The 19,214-nt window shown below is 45.7% G+C and overlaps 3 protein-coding genes across 7 annotated transcripts in view; 1 reads left to right on the forward strand and 2 right to left on the reverse strand.

Annotated features, from left to right (window-relative positions):
• The window catches only part of Nonc (serine/threonine-protein kinase Smg1), a 19,077-nt gene extending 1,903 nt beyond the window's left edge, over positions 1-17,174 (reverse strand). The window contains exons 1-15 of one of the 3 annotated variants that reach the window (XM_071782054.1): positions 16,458-17,174; positions 15,263-15,550; positions 14,934-15,157; positions 14,580-14,832; positions 14,296-14,425; positions 12,876-14,217; positions 12,636-12,792; positions 11,999-12,515; positions 11,609-11,793; positions 7,527-11,522; positions 7,099-7,372; positions 3,979-4,241; positions 3,320-3,596; positions 1,272-3,183; positions 115-1,119 (exon numbers count right to left, since the gene is read on the reverse strand). In XM_071782054.1, coding sequence (XP_071638155.1) covers positions 115-1,119; positions 1,272-3,183; positions 3,320-3,596; positions 3,979-4,241; positions 7,099-7,372; positions 7,527-11,522; positions 11,609-11,793; positions 11,999-12,515; positions 12,636-12,792; positions 12,876-14,217; positions 14,296-14,425; positions 14,580-14,832; positions 14,934-15,157; positions 15,263-15,489 — 10,762 coding nt within the window. In that variant the 5' untranslated portion in view covers positions 15,490-15,550; positions 16,458-17,174. Of the gene's footprint in view, positions 1-114; positions 1,120-1,271; positions 3,184-3,319; positions 3,597-3,978; positions 4,242-7,098; positions 7,373-7,526; positions 11,523-11,608; positions 11,797-11,998; positions 12,516-12,635; positions 12,793-12,875; positions 14,218-14,295; positions 14,426-14,579; positions 14,833-14,933; positions 15,158-15,262; positions 15,551-16,457 lie in introns of those variants that run through there. The other 2 variants (XM_071782053.1, XM_071782055.1) reach the window with 2 other exon arrangements.
• Positions 4,201-6,758, forward strand: LOC139815277 (histamine H2 receptor-like). 3 transcript variants are annotated; one of them, XM_071782080.1, is made up of 5 exons: positions 4,201-4,655; positions 4,731-4,842; positions 5,251-5,817; positions 5,995-6,157; positions 6,284-6,758. In XM_071782080.1, exons 2-5 carry the CDS (start codon positions 4,814-4,816, stop codon positions 6,686-6,688), a joined length of 1,164 nt encoding a protein of 387 aa, XP_071638181.1. In that variant the 5' UTR covers positions 4,201-4,655; positions 4,731-4,813; the 3' UTR covers positions 6,689-6,758. The 3 variants fall into 3 exon arrangements, with proteins under 3 accessions (XP_071638181.1, XP_071638180.1, XP_071638182.1); XM_071782079.1 differs by having other exon boundaries at positions 4,731-5,817; XM_071782081.1 differs by lacking the exons at positions 4,201-4,655; positions 4,731-4,842 and adding an exon at positions 4,871-4,928.
• A 331-nt stretch (positions 17,175-17,505) lies between the features above and the next one.
• LOC139815282 (ATP synthase subunit d, mitochondrial) lies at positions 17,506-19,212 on the reverse strand. The gene is made up of 3 exons (XM_071782088.1): positions 18,619-19,212; positions 17,974-18,142; positions 17,506-17,888 (listed from the first exon to the last, which is right to left on the reverse strand). Exons 1-3 carry the CDS (start codon positions 18,732-18,734, stop codon positions 17,664-17,666), a joined length of 510 nt encoding a protein of 169 aa, XP_071638189.1. The 5' UTR covers positions 18,735-19,212; the 3' UTR covers positions 17,506-17,663.
• Between the last annotated feature and the right edge of the window lie 2 nt (positions 19,213-19,214).

Genomic DNA, 19,214 nt, shown 5'->3' on the forward strand with positions numbered 1-19,214 from the left:
GGGAAAAAGAAAGAAAGAAAAAAAAAAGATTAGATAAAAGAGAGAAAATATTAGAGTATTATAAGCGATCTTCAGATCTCGTATCGACCAAAGTAGAGACAGAAGACTACTTACCCTTGCCCGTGGTCGGATCTCTGGTCAACGGTGTTCCCTTTCTCGGACTCAGGCATACACTGTCCTGTCGCACCAGCTTACTCTTCCTCCTCCTCCTCCTCCTCTTCCTCCTCTTCTTCCTCTTCTTCGGCAGACTGCCCGCAGGCTTTTCCGTATCCTTCGCTGAATTTATCGTGCGCTCGCTCGCAAATTCCAGCAATCGATTGTACAAACTGGGCACTTTAATCGCCATCGCTTCCAATTCTTTCTTCATCACCGTGCCGCGAGCCGAGTCAAAATTCTCGGCTGCCAGTTCCTTCACCACCGCCGAAAGGTTCTCCGTGAAGGATCGATAGGCGAACAGAAAGTCCTGCAAGCCGTCTATGTTTTCCTGCTTAGCCATCGTCTTTAACAACGCTCTAACATCCGACATGAGTCGATGATGTTCGGCGAGTACGTTCTGTAGATTCATCACTCGCTCCCTTAAATAGTCCTCGGCGGTGAAGAGAGCCTCTTGTTTCTCCTGCAGCTTCCTCTGGGTGTCGATTATCGCTTCGGACACAATTTTTTCAGCCTGCTTCAACCACGCGGCGTCCACGTTGTTCTCCAGCTGCAGCAACTGTACGAGGCTTTCCTCCGTCATGGTGACGGTGATATTCAGATTGGCCGTCAGGACGCAGCTTTCCTCCCAGTGCTTGATCAGTTTGACCAGATTGGCGTCGTGCGTCACACTCTCCGACGTCCTGGTCCTTAGAGCCTCGTAGTGCAATATGGCATTGCACGTATTGACCACCATCGCGGCTAGATTGTGTTGTCGGGTCAATTTATCGCACGACAACAACACTGCGTTATCGAACGCGGACATAACTTCGCCCAGCGCCGGATTGGCGCCGGCAGCCCACTTGAGACGTTGTACAGCGCTCGAAACAAGATTTTGTTGTTGCTCGCGTGCCTCGCACACTCGCGACTGCAAGTTGGACAAATTCGTTGCCTTTTTTCGTAGCTCCAGCATGAAGGTAGAGCGATCTGAAATAAACGAGGAAATAATTATTTTCTAAAGGCTAAAACAGTCAAGATGGATTTGAATTCGTTAATTTTGAACTCATTAAATCTAGAGACAAATAGGTTCCTGTAAGCCTAAAAATCTGTAAGCTACCATGGTCAGTTTAAGGACTCACTTAAACGATTCATGGGATGCATCGAATACATTGGATTCATCGGACTCATATTGGGCCTCATCATTAGGATATCCTCGTGCAACCAATGATAAGCCGTCTGCTGAAGTTGAAGTCTCTGAAGACTGACCCTGGCTACCTCGGTGCTCTGCTGCGCCAATCTAGCAGCCTGTTTCCGTCGCCAGGCGCTCTCCAAAGTGCTACTCAATGCGCCCGCTTGCGTCAAGACCGAGCCCGAGAACGAGCCTCTCTTCATGCACAGATCTACCATCTTTCGACACAGCTCCTCCAACGAGACCTTGCTCTCCGCTCCGATGTCTCTCTGCTCAATCTCGGTAGTCACGTTCAGACCCATTCGCTGCAGCAAGAGACACAAGGCGAGCGCCAACGTCTGCGACGTCACCCCGAGCAATTGCCTCGAAACGTAATCGGCCGTGAACACTCGGACAGGTTTATTAAGTCGTTCATCGTCGTACACGTTCGCCAATCCGCCTTTAAACGCAGTAGCAATGTCCCGGCACATGACGAAGAACTCTTGTATGGTGTGCAATCTCTTGATCAGGAATATGTCCTCGAGCACTTGCCGAGCCGCCTTGTTGAAGATGGGCGCCGACATCTCCTTAGCTTCGCGTATCTGATCAATCTTCTTCCAATTCATCGGAATGTCCAAGGAGCTCAGGGTAGTGACCAAAGCGTTACCTTCCATTTGCAATTTCTCAAACAAACCGTTGAAGCCCATCAGCAACATTTGACCCGGCGTCAGAGTTTCCTCCTGATTCAAATCCTGAACCTCCGCCTGTCGCGACAGTAACGCCTCGAATCGTAATCTCATGTTAGCCACTATACTCTGTACCACCGCGTGCGGGCTCTCCATCTCCATCACGGTAAACCGGAGATGCATCTCGAGCTGCGCCAGAATGTCACCGAGCGGTATTCCGGTCAGTATTACGATTTCACCAAGCTCGCTTATCATTCGCATTACGCTCGGCTCCTCCGTGACGATCGTCTTCATCGCCTCCGGCAATATGATGGTTTGGAAATTGTAGTTGAGCTCCTGCAGACCCTTGTAAATACAATCGGCGCTCTTGAGGCACTTGAGGATCAGCGCAATCTTGGGATCGTTGTTCGTCTTGTGGTTCTCCGGTATCAGCGTGATCAACTCGGCGATCAATGACGACATGAGACGCATCTCGTCCAGAAACCAGTCCCCCTCACGGGACGTGAGATCCACCAAGCAGTCTCCGGCGCACTTGGCAGCGCCCTCCATCATAAGGTAGCGCTTATTCAAGGCACACAGCGCGGTGATGTTGACGCACTCGAGCGCTCTCTCCGCGCCTTTCTCTCGTCGCAGAAATCCCGCAATTTGCGCCCTCGACTCGGTGTACGCCTTCTCGATTCTATTACCGGCTTCCGGCAAGCCTTCGGATACCGTTCTCTCGTAAGCTTTCTTGTATCTCTCGCTGTACTCGTTCAAAATCGCTTCCATCTGATACGAGAAGGTTATTATCTGCTGAACCTGCGGATTGCTCGGATTGATTGGATTTAGGCTCGCTTCGAACCGCGCCATGACTTGGTGGCACGCCTCAACGGTGCCCGAGACTAACAACTCGTTCGCCCAAGTGTGATAGAGTACGGCGCGATGTTGCGAAAGAACGCTGAGAGGGTATAGGCTGCAGATGGCGGAATATTGGCTCAATAGCTCCAGACATTTGCTTATGGAAAAGGCCTGGTCGGTGGCCAGCTGCGTCAATTCGTTCTCCGACTGCTCGCATTGCACGATCATCTGACTTTGTCCGGCGTTCTGCAAGAATTCCTTCACAAGGTCGAACACTACGTGATCCTGCTGATTGGTCAGGGTTCCCAATTCCGACAGCCACTGTCCTAGTTGAAGTCCTCGCACCGCAGCCAACGCGATCTAAAGTAACAGAAATCAAAATATCGAGGAATATGCGATAAACGTAAAAAAAAAAAAAAAAAAAAAAAACTTAAAAAACGTTAGAATCGGACGCTTTGCGGCAACGTGTTTCGCGGTCGCGTTTCAGCGGACTCACATTGTGCATATTAATCTGCTTCTCGCATTCCTCTATCTTCTCCTTCAGGCCCGCCTTTGCTTTCTCGTGAGAGTCCCGCGCTCGTTTGAACGAATTGTATCGCTTCACTACCGAATATAACGCGTGATTCCGACCCATCGCCTGCGCCTCCTTGACTAGCGCGAGCTGCTGATGTCGGTCCTGCAGTAAATCCTGACACTGACGCGACGCCTCGGTCGCCTCGATCCAGCTGTTCAAATGATGGCACAGTAGCGGCAAGGTTTTCGCCAATTCGTCTCTGCAATTTCATTCCATGAAACACGACAACGTGTTACAAACGACTATAAATGCAACCTAACGATATTTAACGAGATTTTCAGATTTAAGCGAGAAACGAGCTAAACATTTACGTAGAGAGACGTAAATTGACTCTTTTTCGATGGGGATGTTAAAGAAGGAAAGAGAAGAAAGGAGGCGATTAATAATTCTACTACTTATAAAATAAACACGTGTGCACGTGTGTACTTGAAATGATAGAAATCAACTCTAGAAATATTTTTCTCTCTTAAAGAGAATAGAAGAAAAGATAAGATAGAAGAGAAACGCGAAACGTCGACAGTGTCTCGTCGAGTTAGAGAGAGACTCAGACTCGTTGTTCTTCCACGTTGTTGGTCTCTTACCGATTAGCCAGCCACTCGGCGCGCATCTCCGCCGTTCTCACAGCGAACATCGCACGCGTGAGTTCCTGCTCCAGTTGTTTCCTTCCGACGCCAGTGCACCTCGCTCTGGCTTGACAAGCGCCATAACTCGCTATGCTGGTGTCCGCGCCCGCCCGCCAATCTACCAAAGGATCGTAGACAAACGCCTCCAGCAAGGTCAGGAGCGTCTCGCGGCCTCTACGCATCACTCTTAGAGTATGCTCGGAAGCGAACCTAAATATACCCTGGACACACAAATAACGATTATATTATATACCGTTTATAGTTGGGAAAATATAATAATCATTGGCCACTCATGAATGTGCGTTTCTTTCCCATCTCGGCTTCCCATCGACCTTTTTCCGATTGCGAGCGAATCGCAATTACCGCTGATAGCGGCTGATAGTTATAGCAGTTCTTTGCCAGGGAAACCAGCAGATGAGTAGATAAGTAAAAGCACTCCCGAACGAACGGGTAGCAGCGTGCCGTATCTGCCGAAACGCTTCGTATCGATCTACGTTCTCGTCGAGCGTCAAGCGTCGAACGTCGAAAAGTATCATAGCTATTGCGAATGCTCTATTGCATTGTCATCGAAATAAATTTGCTGTCTCAAAAAAGTGACGAAAAAAAAGAAAAGAAAAAGAATCCGAACGAGCGAGGTAAGTTATCTTTCATTTTTACACTTCTCATAATCGCGAAAAAATTAATTAAATAACATTTCGAACGTTTCGTAGGTTTACGTAATCGTGATGCATGGCTCGATGTGTATCTTGGTATTTCGTAGAGTACCATCGGAAACCCGTTTCTTTCCGTGTGTATGTGTATGTGCGCGTGTACGTGCGAAAGGTAAGTCGTCAGCGTATTAGCTGATTGATCGTTTTCACGTTTCTCGCATGATTCTCGCGGATAAAAATTGTTTCGATGATTCCCCGGTGGGTTTTGCACGACGGTTTTATTAGGGCACGCAACGACCCTAGAGACGACCTCGTCGTCGTTGCGAGACACAAATAGCCACGGCTGTATAAAGTGCTACAAACACGTATCCCCAGTTTGACTTCTCTGTAAATAGATGTATATCCGTGCGAGGTTCCTTAATCATCGCGGCATTACTTCTTTGACCATTTTGAGACTAATTTTAATCGCGAGCCGTCAGAAGCTTAAGCCTAAATCGTCTAAATTCAAGCGGGCTGAAAACTTTCAAAACTCTACAATTCTACAATGTATAAACAAGTACTTGCAAGTTTTCTTTTTCAGAACTATGTATCTGAAAGAAAGCAACGTTACTGAGTCGGACGTAAATGCATCCACGAATGCTCCATCGACCGACTTGCCGAGAAACGAAGAAAACATGTTTTGGATCTTGATGGACTGCTTCCTGTTCGTTGCGATCGTTTTGGGGAATGTCCTCACGATATTGGCCATAACGTGGGCTCGCAGGCTCCGAAACGTCGTTTCGAATTACTTTATTCTAAACCTAGCAGTGTCGGATCTTATGGTGGGCGTAACGCTTCCGTATCATTTGGCGTTTTACGCGGACGACACGTTACACCGCAACAAGTCGGTATGCATCTCGCGCTTCATCATGTTCAGCTTAGCGTGCGGCGGGAGCATATACAATCTCATAATAATCGCCATAGACCGATACGTCGCTATCGTGTACCCATTGAGCTATAATGCATACGCGACTAAGAGGCGCGTGCTACTGATTATAATCGTCGCTTGGATATGTACCATGGGCGTGTCATCGATTCCGACATATTGGAATAATTTTGACGCTTCTAACGCTGACCAGAAGTGCGAATTGGAAACGGTATTGCCGAGGTACTGTTACTGCATCTGCTCGCTACCCTATCGTTGATTCTCCGTTTCTTGGTAATCAATTTCGCGCGATAGTCCCGTGTCGATGTATTACTTGACGTGCGTCGGTATTTATTATTCGTCGTAATTGCCGTAAACATTAATTATTCCTCGATCAATAAACGTATATTATTTTGGTAGATACTACATATTGGCTATACAGATGCCGGCACTTTTCCTCAGTTGGATAGCAATGTTTCTGCTGTATTGGAAAATCTGGAGAGAGGCGCATATGCACGCGCGTCGCATGAATCTCGGTATCGTCCCGAATATCGCTGAAAAAAACGATCGTAAAAGTGTACAGGTATATAGTTTTAATTTTAAATCATAGAATGTAGCAGACAATTGAAAGCAGCGACGAAATAAAAGTTTTACAAGCGTATAGCGATCAAGGAGTGACGGCAATAATAGATTTTGATTTTTCGATTAGGTGGTGCTGCTGATCCTGGGCTGCTTTTCGATCTGCTGGTTCCCTTATTTCGTCGTGGTTTGCATTCGCATGCAAACCTCTGATTGGAGAACAAACTCGATGACGTTATGGTACAAATCCACGTTCGCATTAGCCGTTGCTAACAGTGCGATGAATCCCTTCATATACGCGTGGAAAAATACCAACTTTCGCAAGGCCTTTCTAAAGATTTTACACTTTAAATCGCCCAATGACTATTTCAACTCGAGCTTCAAAATGTACTTGGAAAAACAACGTCAACTAAAAAGCCAGACGGATGTACAAGACAGTCACCGTACAAATGGAAACAACAATTCGCCCCAATATTCACCTAATCCCCAATCTGATCACGCGGAAGAAAATAGAACGGAAAATACAATTTTGTAAATCCCATTTATTTTCAGCTAAAAACTGTCTAATAGAGAAATAAATTGTAAATTATTTTATTTTCTCCAAATTTATATATTTGTGTATATTTGCCTGTAAGAAATCTTTCTCTTTCTCTCCCTCTCCCACCCTCTCTCCCTCCCTCCTCCTCTCCAAGAATTAAAAATCTTGAAAAATAAATAATTTACAAAACAAAATGTAGTAGATACATCTCCATAAAGAATTGCAATCGTAAGACACTCATCTAGTACAAAATTAAAACGTTTCTAGTGTGATAAAAGTTCCAAAAACAATGCAATTTTGAAACGTATTAAAATTTTAATTGTAATCAGACTTTTTAAAAGTAAAACTATCCGTTATTTCTCCATCTTATCGAGAAAGATTCTCATCAAGATTATCGGGAGACTTACCTCGACTCCGGTTACTCCTAAAGCCGTTTTGATATTTGGCGTCATGCGGAACGGCACTTTTTCCGGGACGCGCAAAGTTTTTCCTTTCTCGAAACAGACGTTGTAATCGATGTGCACAACTTCGCCGGTGTTGAGGTCGACGAGAACATTGTCCAAGTGCCTGTCGCCTAAACCTATGATGTAGCCAATAATGGACATTACCGCAACGGAATACGAGTAGTTCTTGGTAGCTTGCCACCAGCTGCCGGCATTGATGCTGTTGCACCAGATCTCTCTGCAAAGTACATTGGAAAATGTGTGTGTGTGTGTGAAAGAGAGAGAGAGAGAGAGAGAGAGAGAGAGAGGGGGGGGGATGGATCTCGAAAGATTCATTAGTCCGATTGAAAAGTACGGTAATGACCGTTTTCGATAATTATTTGGCAACTAACTTGGCTAGAAGATCCTTCGGAGTCTCCCTCATTAGTTCCTCCAATACTTTTTTCAGTACGTGGATAGGCCATTCCTTTCGGTTCTCCAAGCCGATCCCGCACTCTTTCAGCAACGGCGTCAGTTTGTTGTAAAACAACTCCGAGGGTCGCATAATCGCCGAATTGCCGCCACCAGCCTTGCTGTTCACGGAGCACTCGCGCTGCTGCCATCGCTTGTAGAGTATAAACAGTGGCGTCACGCCGTCGACCCACTGAATAAGTCCAGATCTAGGACCCAACGGGATCACCGAGTAATGCCGTGCTCTGTAGACCTTGGTATCGCTGTTCTTCGACATCATGGTGTTACATATGCTTAGGAATTGCATTATCCTCTCATCCAGATGCAAGTCCTCTAGTCCCTTAAATAGGTACGTGTATACGTGTCCGTCGGACCCGTGGAACACGAGCTTCTTAGGTTTCGTCTTCGTCGGCAGAATCTGAACGTTATTGTCCACCGACATGATGGTGACGATCCTGTTATCGATGGCAGCGACGCCCGGCATGGCGATGCAGGTATCCTTCAGATTGGCCAAGATAGGACTAATGTCAGTCATTGACAGAGAATAAGCGGCACGTCGGTGCACGCGTTGCGCCAACTTGGTCTCCAAGTGTTTCAAGGCCAAACTGGCCACTTGGGGCTTGGCCGGATTCTTGGGATTGTTTAGTCGATTTATCACCTCCTCGATGGAAGCACCAAACTTCTCCTGAAAAGTTTTCTCGTGCGGCGTCTCGGCTGGTACGGACGTCATAGATAGCAGATTCTCCAGTATAAACGTGATCGGTTTCAAAATGATCCTGTGCTTCTCCGCGATCAACTTATCTTTCTCTTCGGGCGCGAGCCAGACATTGTCCTGTACCCGTTGAATCTCGATCTCCAGCTGCTCGAATCGTTTGGTAATCTCTGTGTGATGTTGGCACAACGTCGCCAACCACAGTTCGTCCCATAGCAACGTGATTCGTCTCAGCTCCTTGACTAGCACCTTCACTTGAACCACCGAATCCTGGATGCGACTCGAGAGACAATCGACCAACTGCGAGAAATAGGAATCCATGAAGCTCTCATGCTCGTCGTTGTACACGATTGCTTCCGCTGCCGTCTCCTCTTCGTCCTCCTCGTCCTCCCCTCCTTCCTCCTCCTCCTCCGCCTCCTCGTCTTCTTCCTCCTCCTCCTCCTCCTCTTCCTCTTCTTCTTCCTCTTCTTCCTCCTCCTCCTCCTCCTCCTCCTCTTCTTCCTTTCCCCGTTCTTCCGCGGCAGCGCTCAAGCCTATAACGTTCTGCGAGTCGTTATCGTTGTCGTTGTCGGGCTTCTCGTAAACGACCTTGTCGTAAATCTTTTTCTGGCCGGATACCGCGCCCACCACGGCTGGAAACGTGATCAAATGCGGCGAATTCTCCGCCACTCGGCACAACAGCTCGGACACCTGGGTCCTCACATATGCCTCGGGATGACTGAGCCTCGAGAACAACTGCGGTATAATCTCCTTCCATGGCGCGGTCGGGGTCGTCGAGAGGCCTGTTTCGAGCGCGTTCTGCAACTCCAGAGCGTGCTTCACCACGAGTCGCAGCAGTCTCAACGTCGCCGTGATGGTGTCGCACTCGTTGCTGTCGTTGTTCGCCAATTGCAAGTATTGGAAGTATGCTTTCGCCGAAAACTCGTAATACGAGTAGATCCTCTTCTGCGCCTGTCGCCATATGTCGACCAGCATGCCGAGATGTTCGTTGCTGGAGTGGCTCAGAACCGACACGTTCCTCAGCTGATTCTCTATCATGTCAGATGTGTTTATGTCGTTCGTGTCGATATCGCCCTCGTCCTCGGGTATGGTCTTGTTCTGGCTCAGTATAGAGAAAATGGTGTTGAGATCAGCCTCGGCAATGTCCATCGGCAGTAAGGACTGTATGTTTATCCGGTCGGTATCCGTCAATTGGCCAGAGTTGGAGTTGTCCACGATCTTCCGGCCCCACTTGTAGCACCAAGCGGCGAAGCTGGACCAGACGTGCGGCAGCACCGGACACTGATTCACACCAAGCTGCATCAGTTTACCGATTATCATGTCCGACGTAGGAATCAGATCGATCGTCTTGCCAAACAGCTTGTCCATCAGGCCGTCGTTGTGCTCAGCCTCGAATCTGAGCAACTCCTCCAGCTGAGGATTCTCGGTCACGTTCGTGTCCTGCTGTATCCATTTACTCAGGGTAAGTAAGAGCTTGGTTCCCATCTCGCGTAACTCGGCGGACCCCTCACCGCTGACGATCGCTCGCGAAATTCCCAACGCGGTCGCGCAGCACATCCTCAAAGCCTCTCTCGTGTCCTCCATGTCGTACAGTAACTTGGACAATTCCCTGAACGCGCGCATACTATTCTTGGTCCATTTCACGTCAACAGGCCCGTTCAGCATGTCGCTTGTAATCTCGGAAAAGGTGCGAGCGCTCGGATCTTTAAGTCGGATCAGGTCTTGCTCCGACTTCAAGTACTTGACCATCTCCCGTTTCGCTAAATTAAAGTTGCCTTCCTTCCTGGCTGTTCTGACGACGTGTAACCGTAGACTGTCGACCTCCATAGAGTCGTTGTCGCACGCTTGATCCAGGTACTCGGACCACCACAAGACCTGCGTTAAAATGTTCGAGTTAACATTATTGACTTTATCAACTTTGTACAATTCGAAAACGTTCTTGTCCTTTTTGCCGCGCGCGAAATTCTTCAGCCCCGTCGCGGAATACTGGAGCAGTATTGCGTCACTGAGATACTCTGATGGCACATTTCGCAATCCGTCCTGCATCATCTTGGCCGCGACTTTCTGGCACCTCTCGACAACACTGTCGCACATCGAGTCGTCGAACGATTCGTCGAATTCGTTAAGGTGAATCCTCAGGGCAACGTTCGTCAAACTGTTGCTGCACGCGACCAGCGTTTTCGCGCAACTCCAATTACTTTTCCTTTCCTCGTCCAGGAGGTTCCAATTCGTCAATTCGTCCAAGGAGATCAATTCACCCTCCTCGAACTTTTTCAGACAATCCGCCTGCTGCGGAACGATATTCTCCGCGAGTTGCCTCCTCAGAACGGCGTAATTGTCCTGCGCCAGTATCTCGGTCTCCCGCGATTTCCATTCCACTAATCCAGACCAGTCGCTGACCGCTTTATAACAGTTGGAAAGTCTTTGCATGCAGAAACTCAGAACTTGATTGTCACTCTCGAGTTTCGCGGCGGCTCTGCCGCTTTCGTCGTCGTTCGTTTTAACGCGAGCGTGCTCGTCGATGATGAGCCTGTAGGCATCCGCCGCTGACTCGTAACGTCCGGCGGCTTCCTCCATCGTCGCTTTCAGCCACGGGAATTGCCTGTCCTTGCCCTTGGTGTACGCGTAGAGCCCCTGCAGCGCCTCCGCTTCGCCGAGCGCGACCATCGCCTGTGCCGTCCACAACGTCGCCCTTTCGAACTCGATGCCCTGCGTGTTATCAGCACTGCTCAAATCCTCCAGTAACCTCTGGCTGTTGCGCAGCGCACTCGTCGCCAGGCCCGAGTGCAACGAGACCACGCACAAGGCCAACCGTATGCGATTCAGCCATTCCTTGCACGTCGACTTGTTCGTATGGAAGAAGGTTCTGACTGGTTTTGACAGCGGCAAGAGTGCCATCGCGCAACCGTCGGCCGCGTTGTGAATCACTCTCTCCAAATGTTCCAGGAATTCGACGAAGAGCCGCACTCGCGTGTGCTCGTGCAAGATGCGATCTAATCCCTGCCTCTCCCTCCTCATCACCTCTGCGTTGGAGCACGAGATCTCGCGAGCCAGAATCTTCAGGGCACTCTCGATCGACGTAAACGTTTCCTGCGGCTTCCCCAAAGAGGTGCGAAGCTTATTCAGGACGCAGTGTTGCGCTGCTTCAAAACCGCTCCAGAAAAACAGGAACGAACAGTTTGCGAGCGCTAAATCGTACATCCTCGCCGTAGTTCCGTTCTCCGGTCTGCAGACACAGAAATAATTTTATCACCGTATATTATTTCGAGAAGAAATGATCTGTCATAAACGGTAAAGATAAAGAGCACTTACACGGCTGGCCAGCACAAAGTAAATATCTCCGACAACCCGGATGCGTCAAGATAATGTTCCTGCAGTAGAAATGCCATGTACGTTTTGAAATGTTGCGCCAGCAATTCCCCATTGTTGTTACCTCGCATGTGCAGTCTTTGAGCGAGTATCAACGATTCTGTCGAATAGGTCACGATCTCCCGTGCCTTCTGTGGTACAACATGGTTGACACGACAGTTGAACATGAAATGAGAGAAAGAAAGAAAAAGAAAGAAAGAAAGAAAGAAAGAAAGAGAAAGAGAGAGAGAGAGAGAGAGAGAAAGAGAGAAAGAGAGAAAGAGATCATCATATCATATCCGTACTCGACAAGTTTCGCGTACAATGCTCCAATGAAGAAAAGATGGCACTCACCTTAGTGTCTGAGAATAAATACTGTTTGTTTAATTTTGGTATAACAATGTTAATGGGCATACACATTAGCAGCGCGCCATACTTTTCGCGGATCGTTCTGTTGCACGAGGTCAAATGCAACGTCGCTAGATCCACGATACTTGAATAGATCTCTTGCTTCCACACCACATTCTTCGCGGTCATTAACATTTCGAAGAGATTGCACGCCGCGCTCGCGATATCGTCATTGGTCGTGGCGCCGCAGCTAATTAAACTCGCAATGATACTCTGGCACTCTTGAGTTACGCTCAAGATCCCGATGTATTTCTCAGACTGTACGCAAATCTCTTGCAACCAGGTGGACAAAAGGAGCAAGGTGCACGCGGGCGTATTCTTGTTGTATGTCTTTGCTATCAAATTGAGAATTATAGACAAATGACCGCTGGCTGGTACATCCAAGGTCGCGGGAAACATATCCATCGGGCGACAAGCGGTGGTGCCCGTTATCAAGCTGGATCTTGGAACGAAGTGATTGTACCTGTCAACACAGTGCACACACATGCACAAAAGTTAAACGTTGAAATTTCACGTTTGTTCGTCACGTCGACACGCGCTCCAACTCGAAAGAGGATTAAGATTTTATTTTGCTGGATCTTACCTGGAACAGTGCGCATAAAGCAAGTACAGAATATTGTATTGCAAAAACGGGCTCGCCGTAGACAGGGCGGTGTCGTATGGCTTTAACTTGACTGCGAGAAGTTCCAAGATGCTGGGCTTCAAAGCCCACATTCCGATAATCGAATTATTAGCGTTTGCTAAAACGATATAAGAGCGTAAGATTAATCGCGCTTGTTTTCAATCGTAAACTGATTACATCGGTAACGTGAAGCTTGCTCACCTATGTCCGAAAGCGCACGTAGTATAAACGTAACTACAATCTCAACGTCGCTCTTGGTGTATCTCAAATCGTTCAACGGATTGTCTACAACCAAGACATCCATGTCGGGTAATATGAGTCTGTAAGCGATCTCCAAATCCGCTAGTATATAGCGATAAGATTCCTGCAATAACGGGATATTCTTCAGGCTTAGCAAGCTGTGATATACCCCCAGGCTCGCATTTTGAATGGGAATGGAATTTCGGAATCTTAATTTTAGCAGCATCGAATTCTTGCCGAGTAACGTGTGCACCAATTCCAATGGCAAGTTTGCGGATACCTCCTTAATTATTTTCGATATGACGGTCAACATTGAAATAATAGTATCGTCCCAAAAGATGTTGACTCTCTGTAATTGAAGGTCGACAAATTTATAGAGAAGTTCGTGATTCTTTGCGACACGGCTTTGAAGATAACCGAGGAGCAAGAAGGTGCATTCATTCGCGACTACGATCAACTCTTCCTTTTCTTCCGACAAATTTTCACTCAGTTTAACTTTGGGTTCCATCGATCGCAGGACGCTCATTAACAACTGTCCTTTCTCCTTGGACAGAGCATTCCCTTTGTCAGAAGGCACCTTGGAATTCTTCTTATCATTTTTCTTATTTATAACCAACGACTTCATCATCTTAATGAGATTTTCCTCGGTAATCTCGTCTTTACTGAAATATTTGGAAAGCGTCTCGACATGTTTCTGCGACGAGCTCACGTTTCTTATATATTTAATCAAGTTTTCCGTGTTATTGGATATTTCGGGCCAAGTGTCAGTCTCTTCTTCCAATTCGATCGCTTTGACAACGGTCTTGAGCATCTTGGACAGACACGTCGTTAGGAATGACCACTGTACGTTGGGAGATGCGAGATCTGGATTTAAATGCTCGGCTATGCTCTTCGTTACTGTGTTAAATACAGATATTAACGACGTGATTCGCAGAATACATTCCCTCGGTGTCGGGGACCCGTCGTCGCCAGGCGAAGTACGACCAGATTCGGGCGAATTCAATTCCTCGTCGTAGCTCTCCATATCCTCCAAGAATTGGCCTAGTAAGGTCAAAGTAAACTGCAGATCCGCTATCCAGAACGAGTGCAACTTTTGCAAACATCGACTTGCGTAAACGACAACTGACTTTTGTTGCGTGGAGTCGATGTGCCAACCCACAAGTATGTCTACGGTATCGCGGAAGTGGTTCGTGAACGTCTCTGGATAGGAATCTATGATGAGTAGTATAGCATCCACAGTCGCCACCAGTAAATCTGCTCTATCGACATTTTCTAATATTGATTGTAATTGGGACATCATTGGCTATAATGCGACCACGTTATGATTAATATTCATCGTTACGCTGTGTGACAAAAGCAAAAGTTAAAAGTTATTATTTACCACGGAGAATTCCTTTAATTTAGATATCTTAGAATCCATCTTGAGCGTCTCGATAAGTGACTTAATTAGTAGACATTTTACATCATCTTTATGTTCCAATGAGTATTTGCTGAAGATCCAGTCTATATATCTAGAAACATATCCAAGTTTTGTGATTTTTTGTATCGTTAAATCACAAACGCGTGTAAGGATACAGAATATATGTATATATAAATATAAACGTGTGTGTGTGTGTGTGTGTGTGTGTACTTCACACTACATTCATATCACTTGACTATGCGTACCTTTTAAAATCTTGGTCTACTACATATCCAATTCGACCCAAACATTTTGCAATCTGTTGCTTTGCCTCTTGACCAGGACCAGAGTGCAAAAAATCCAACAAACTTTCACAGATAGTCTCCAAGTTCCGTCGTATGTATCGTTGATTTTCAGGTGCGACGATACCTTCCTGCACTTGCTTGCAAAGCACCATGAGATGATCGTAATCATCTTCGCGGCACAATCGTCGCAGCAACTTGGAAATTCTCGAGTCCTCTGAAACAAGTGGGTTTTAGGTGAAGAGCAAAATTCACATAGAACAGAAAAAAGGTAGAAACGTATAAACACCACTCGCAATATACTCGCGATATTATTACCATTTATTCTTTTATCGTCATAGTATTTGCCCTGCGCATTCTCATGATTTTTCAACGATTCTTGAAACTTGGGTCTAGATGTAGGGTGATAGCTAGGCTCTGAATTTGGTTCGCGATCATTGGGAGTCTTTTTAAAAGCCCTCCCACGTGTTCCACCCCTGGCACGATCTGCGGAACTGCCACCGCGCGCCATTCGAAATTCATTTCTTGGAACACCGCTGAGCCTGCCGCATATATTTCATCGCAAATTATTATTCTCAATTTACCAAAGATATGTATGATAAAGATATCAAGAATATAATCGGGACAAAGAAGAAAGTGAAAGATACCTTGGCTTAAATCTAGCAAAGCCGTGATCCGAAGAGTAGTTGGAGTTTCGAGGGCAAATGACCAGGGTGCTGCGTGGTACATTAAGTTCATTTACACTGTAACCACTTATCACGCCACTGCCTTCTTTCTCTAATTCCCCTTCTTGGTTTATAGACTCGTCTTGAGTCTCGGCGCACTTGGAACCACGTAGCCTCGTGCTAGTATTAGAGTTCCCACAGCTATTCATTACATTACTCTCCAAGTGGTCTGCATGACCCACACTTAACGAATGTATAACCTGTGGTTATCTAGAAGAGTGGTTATCGTTAATTATGCAATGCAACTACTAAAAAAACCTTATGAATATAATTGCAGGTTAAAATAAAAATTACGGATTAAAAGTCAAGTGTGGGAAAAAACTTGTATAATTTTGCTTTTCCGAAGCACAATTCTTTCAGAGAAATGGTCTTGTTACATACATGTACGATGAGCGTACATTAAAGAGAATATTTTATGTATTTAAGAGAAAATTAATAAAATATATACATGTGTTTCTTTTTGATCAAGAATCTTTTTCCTATGGCATTTATCACGTATGAGACAGTTATATCGAGTAAACTGCAAAGTTAGGTGAGATCCAAGTATTCTCAACCAAGTATACATATAAAGTCTATTATCTGATGGTTAAGTTATCAAAAAGACAATACACTGGTATGTACAAATGTTGTAAGTATATTTCTTACGTTAGAATCTAGATGCCATTTCAGCTTTTACCACAAAACGAGCCATCTAACGATTTAACGAGTATTTTTCAAAAGTTAAGACGATATGAGAGAAGATTGGTAGCATGGTGAGCATGTTGTCGTGTAATTAATTTCAATTTCTCACGTAGCGCGATTGAGATTACGCGTGCTCGGTATATCGTTATCAGCGTCTAACGTTAAATTTTCTAAAAATCGTGACTCCTATGTCGTGAAACATATCCACGTGAGACACATAGGCATCCGTTACAATCCGTTAGCCGCTAGCCCGAGCCGAGCGATGGAGAACTTAAAAGGGCATTGATCGTTGATTGCGTTCTCGATCTCGACTAGACGCATGTTGACGCATCTTTCACGCAAGCAGCATCTGTGTTACCTGTTACCCTCCTTCTTCTCGCTCCTCTAAAACTCTTGGCAAAGCACTAATTTAGGTTTACGAAAAATCACTTCTCACCGATCTCGGGCAAATCTCGTGTAAATGAACGTTCAGCTGTGCAGAATCTCCGAGGATGGCTAGCAAACTTATCGCTTCGTATCGTCTCGCCAAGATACAAGGGCGAAAATCCGGATTTAGAGGTTATGAGAGGACACATTCAGTGTTCCCTGCTTTGGATTTTTGTCCTAGTCTAGCTCTAGATCGTCGGTGTCGGTGTCCGTGTGCACGCCACCACCAACGCCATCATGATCATACATGCACGTTGCACACACACACACACACACGCTTCTTCTAGAGAGTTTTCGTTTCCATTCGACACTCGACAGAGCCAAAATAGTCGAAGATTATACTCTTTAAATCACCGATTCACCGCGTTTTCTTGTCTCTTATCATCGATGATATCTCGCCTGATATTTCGTTTCTCGTTTAATTGAATTGAACGTATTTCAAGCAGTCGCGTGTATTCCACAACTGAGGAAACGAGCAAGCGCACGTGGACGTTACTCGGAGAATTATGTAGGATGTTTCTCTTTCTTACTAACGTAATGCTAGGTCTACAATGCGAGTCGTAAGAATTGTCCAATCACAATTGAATTTGAGGAGAATAATCGACTGTGATTGGTCAATTATTACGACTCGCATTGTAGACCTATCAGACGGAATACGGAATCACTTTCTAGGGAATAACACGTGATTCACAAGATGACCAATCGATATCTCGTTCTTTCAGAAACAAGGCTGATTAGCTGATAATGGCTATAAAACGAGAGCTGAGTGCCGCGCCGACGCCGCCGACGCCAAGCGTCAAGTTGTTATAAGTTATAACGAAGGATTGCGATTTGCGAAGGATACTTTATCCGTATGAAAAAAATTTAAATTCGATAGGTTTATAGATGTATAATTTTCTGAATTTGACACATAACTATATGGACTATCGACTTGATATGCTAATTTTACTAAACTTAAAGACTCTATCCTTTTTTGACTTAATAATTACTAGGTGACCTAATTGTAAGATATGCGCAAGCTGTGGTACAAAAGGATATAACATGTATCTCTCTCGCTCTCTCTCTCTGGATGAATTTACTTTGAATACATGTGACAGAAACAAAGGACAATATCTTTCTCCGATTCGGGGCTTCGGGGCACGCAGTCCAGACTCCAGAATCGTAGGCTAGAAGTAAATTACGACTACGCTTCGTGTTCTGAACGCATTACAAAGTATTAATGATGCGAAGGTTGTCCTTTTTCGTTTTCTGGCTGTACTTCGGGGATGTGTGGCCAAACCGTTGGTTTATCAGGATTTATAGCATGTTCCGGATAACTATCTCGGAAATCTTCCATGGTCATCTCGGAGAATGGCAACAGACTCTTTATTCTATCGATTTCCTTGGTGGCAGTGGCGATGCGTTGATTCGATTCTTTGATAAAATCCTCAATTTTAACGTGCTACAAAGATCGCCTTGATTTAGAAACGAGGTTAAACGTAAGGAAACGTGACATTTTATATTATTATAACGTAACGATGCCATACTATTTCCTTTTCTTGAGCCTCAACTTCAGAGGTGTATTTATCCGCTGGATATGGCACTTTGAAGGATTCATATTCCTTTTGAAACTTGTCGACCAATCCAGGAATCGGAATACTTTTCTTGTAGTACGCCCAATCGAGTTTTGGGGGGGCTTCTGGATTCGCGTTCATTCTATAATGACAGAGAAATATATATAAAAGCTATAATAAAAGCAATAATCCCTATTTGTATTACGATACTAACCCTAACGTATCGTAAATCGTGACATAGGCCGTAACGTAATACATGTTATTTTTACATTCTACTAAAGACGTTACTTATAGGCGCGGCGGCGGACGAAATACGTCCGCGGATATTTGATAAAAGGCTAGACGTGTAACATCTCGACAGATATGGGATGGATAATGGATAATGGAATGAGGTTTTATGCAAGACACGTCCTACGACACAGAGCTTATGCATAGCAAGTTTCAATTATTCTCGGCAAATTAAAGCAGATCTTTCATCCGAACGAACGTTTTTATTTCTTCCGCAGCATCTATTTAATAGGAGAAATATCTAATTTTTTTTATCAAAAGAAAACGAAGAACCGTATATTATATAATGGCCTGAGTGCGAATGTCAAAAGGGAGACGATATTCACTGACCGTCGCAGGTGCTGATCAGATTTAGCTTTGAAAGCGGTGAATGCAGCTTTCTCCGTCTCTGGAATTTTTTCGGCGAGCGCCGACCACGTAATCGCCTTGATCGCCCTACGTGACATTCTCTCCGTGCGTTTACGACTCGCGTTAACCAGTTAACCCAACGACCCAACAGTCAACACTTGCCACTTGCCACTGTCGATCGGTGAGAACTGAGAACGAGAACTGAGAACTGAGAAATAAATGCGCGCGCAGGGATACCAAAATGGCAAAATAAAAATATATCGATCACACGTAATCGCAACAACGATCTATTCTGTTAATTGAGTTATCATGGGCATGAAAAATATTTGCAAGTCACGTGAAACAATAGTTGTTTGCGAATAGAATGGAATAGTAAATATACATGTACGCTATATATGTACTGCGTATGTACGTATGTGAATTTTGAGCGTGGAGCACTCTCTCTCTCTCCCTCTTTCTTTTACCATCGCGATCAAAATCAAACCAGTGAATCAAACGCGATCGCGCTTGAATCGATATATCGAAAGGAGCAGCGATTTGGTAGCGCCAGCGCCCAGCGGTACGTCGTCGTCGCGTCG

Source organism: Temnothorax longispinosus, chromosome 6 (genome assembly GCF_030848805.1).
Source record: "Temnothorax longispinosus isolate EJ_2023e chromosome 6, Tlon_JGU_v1, whole genome shotgun sequence".
NCBI lineage: Eukaryota > Metazoa > Arthropoda > Insecta > Hymenoptera > Formicidae > Temnothorax > Temnothorax longispinosus.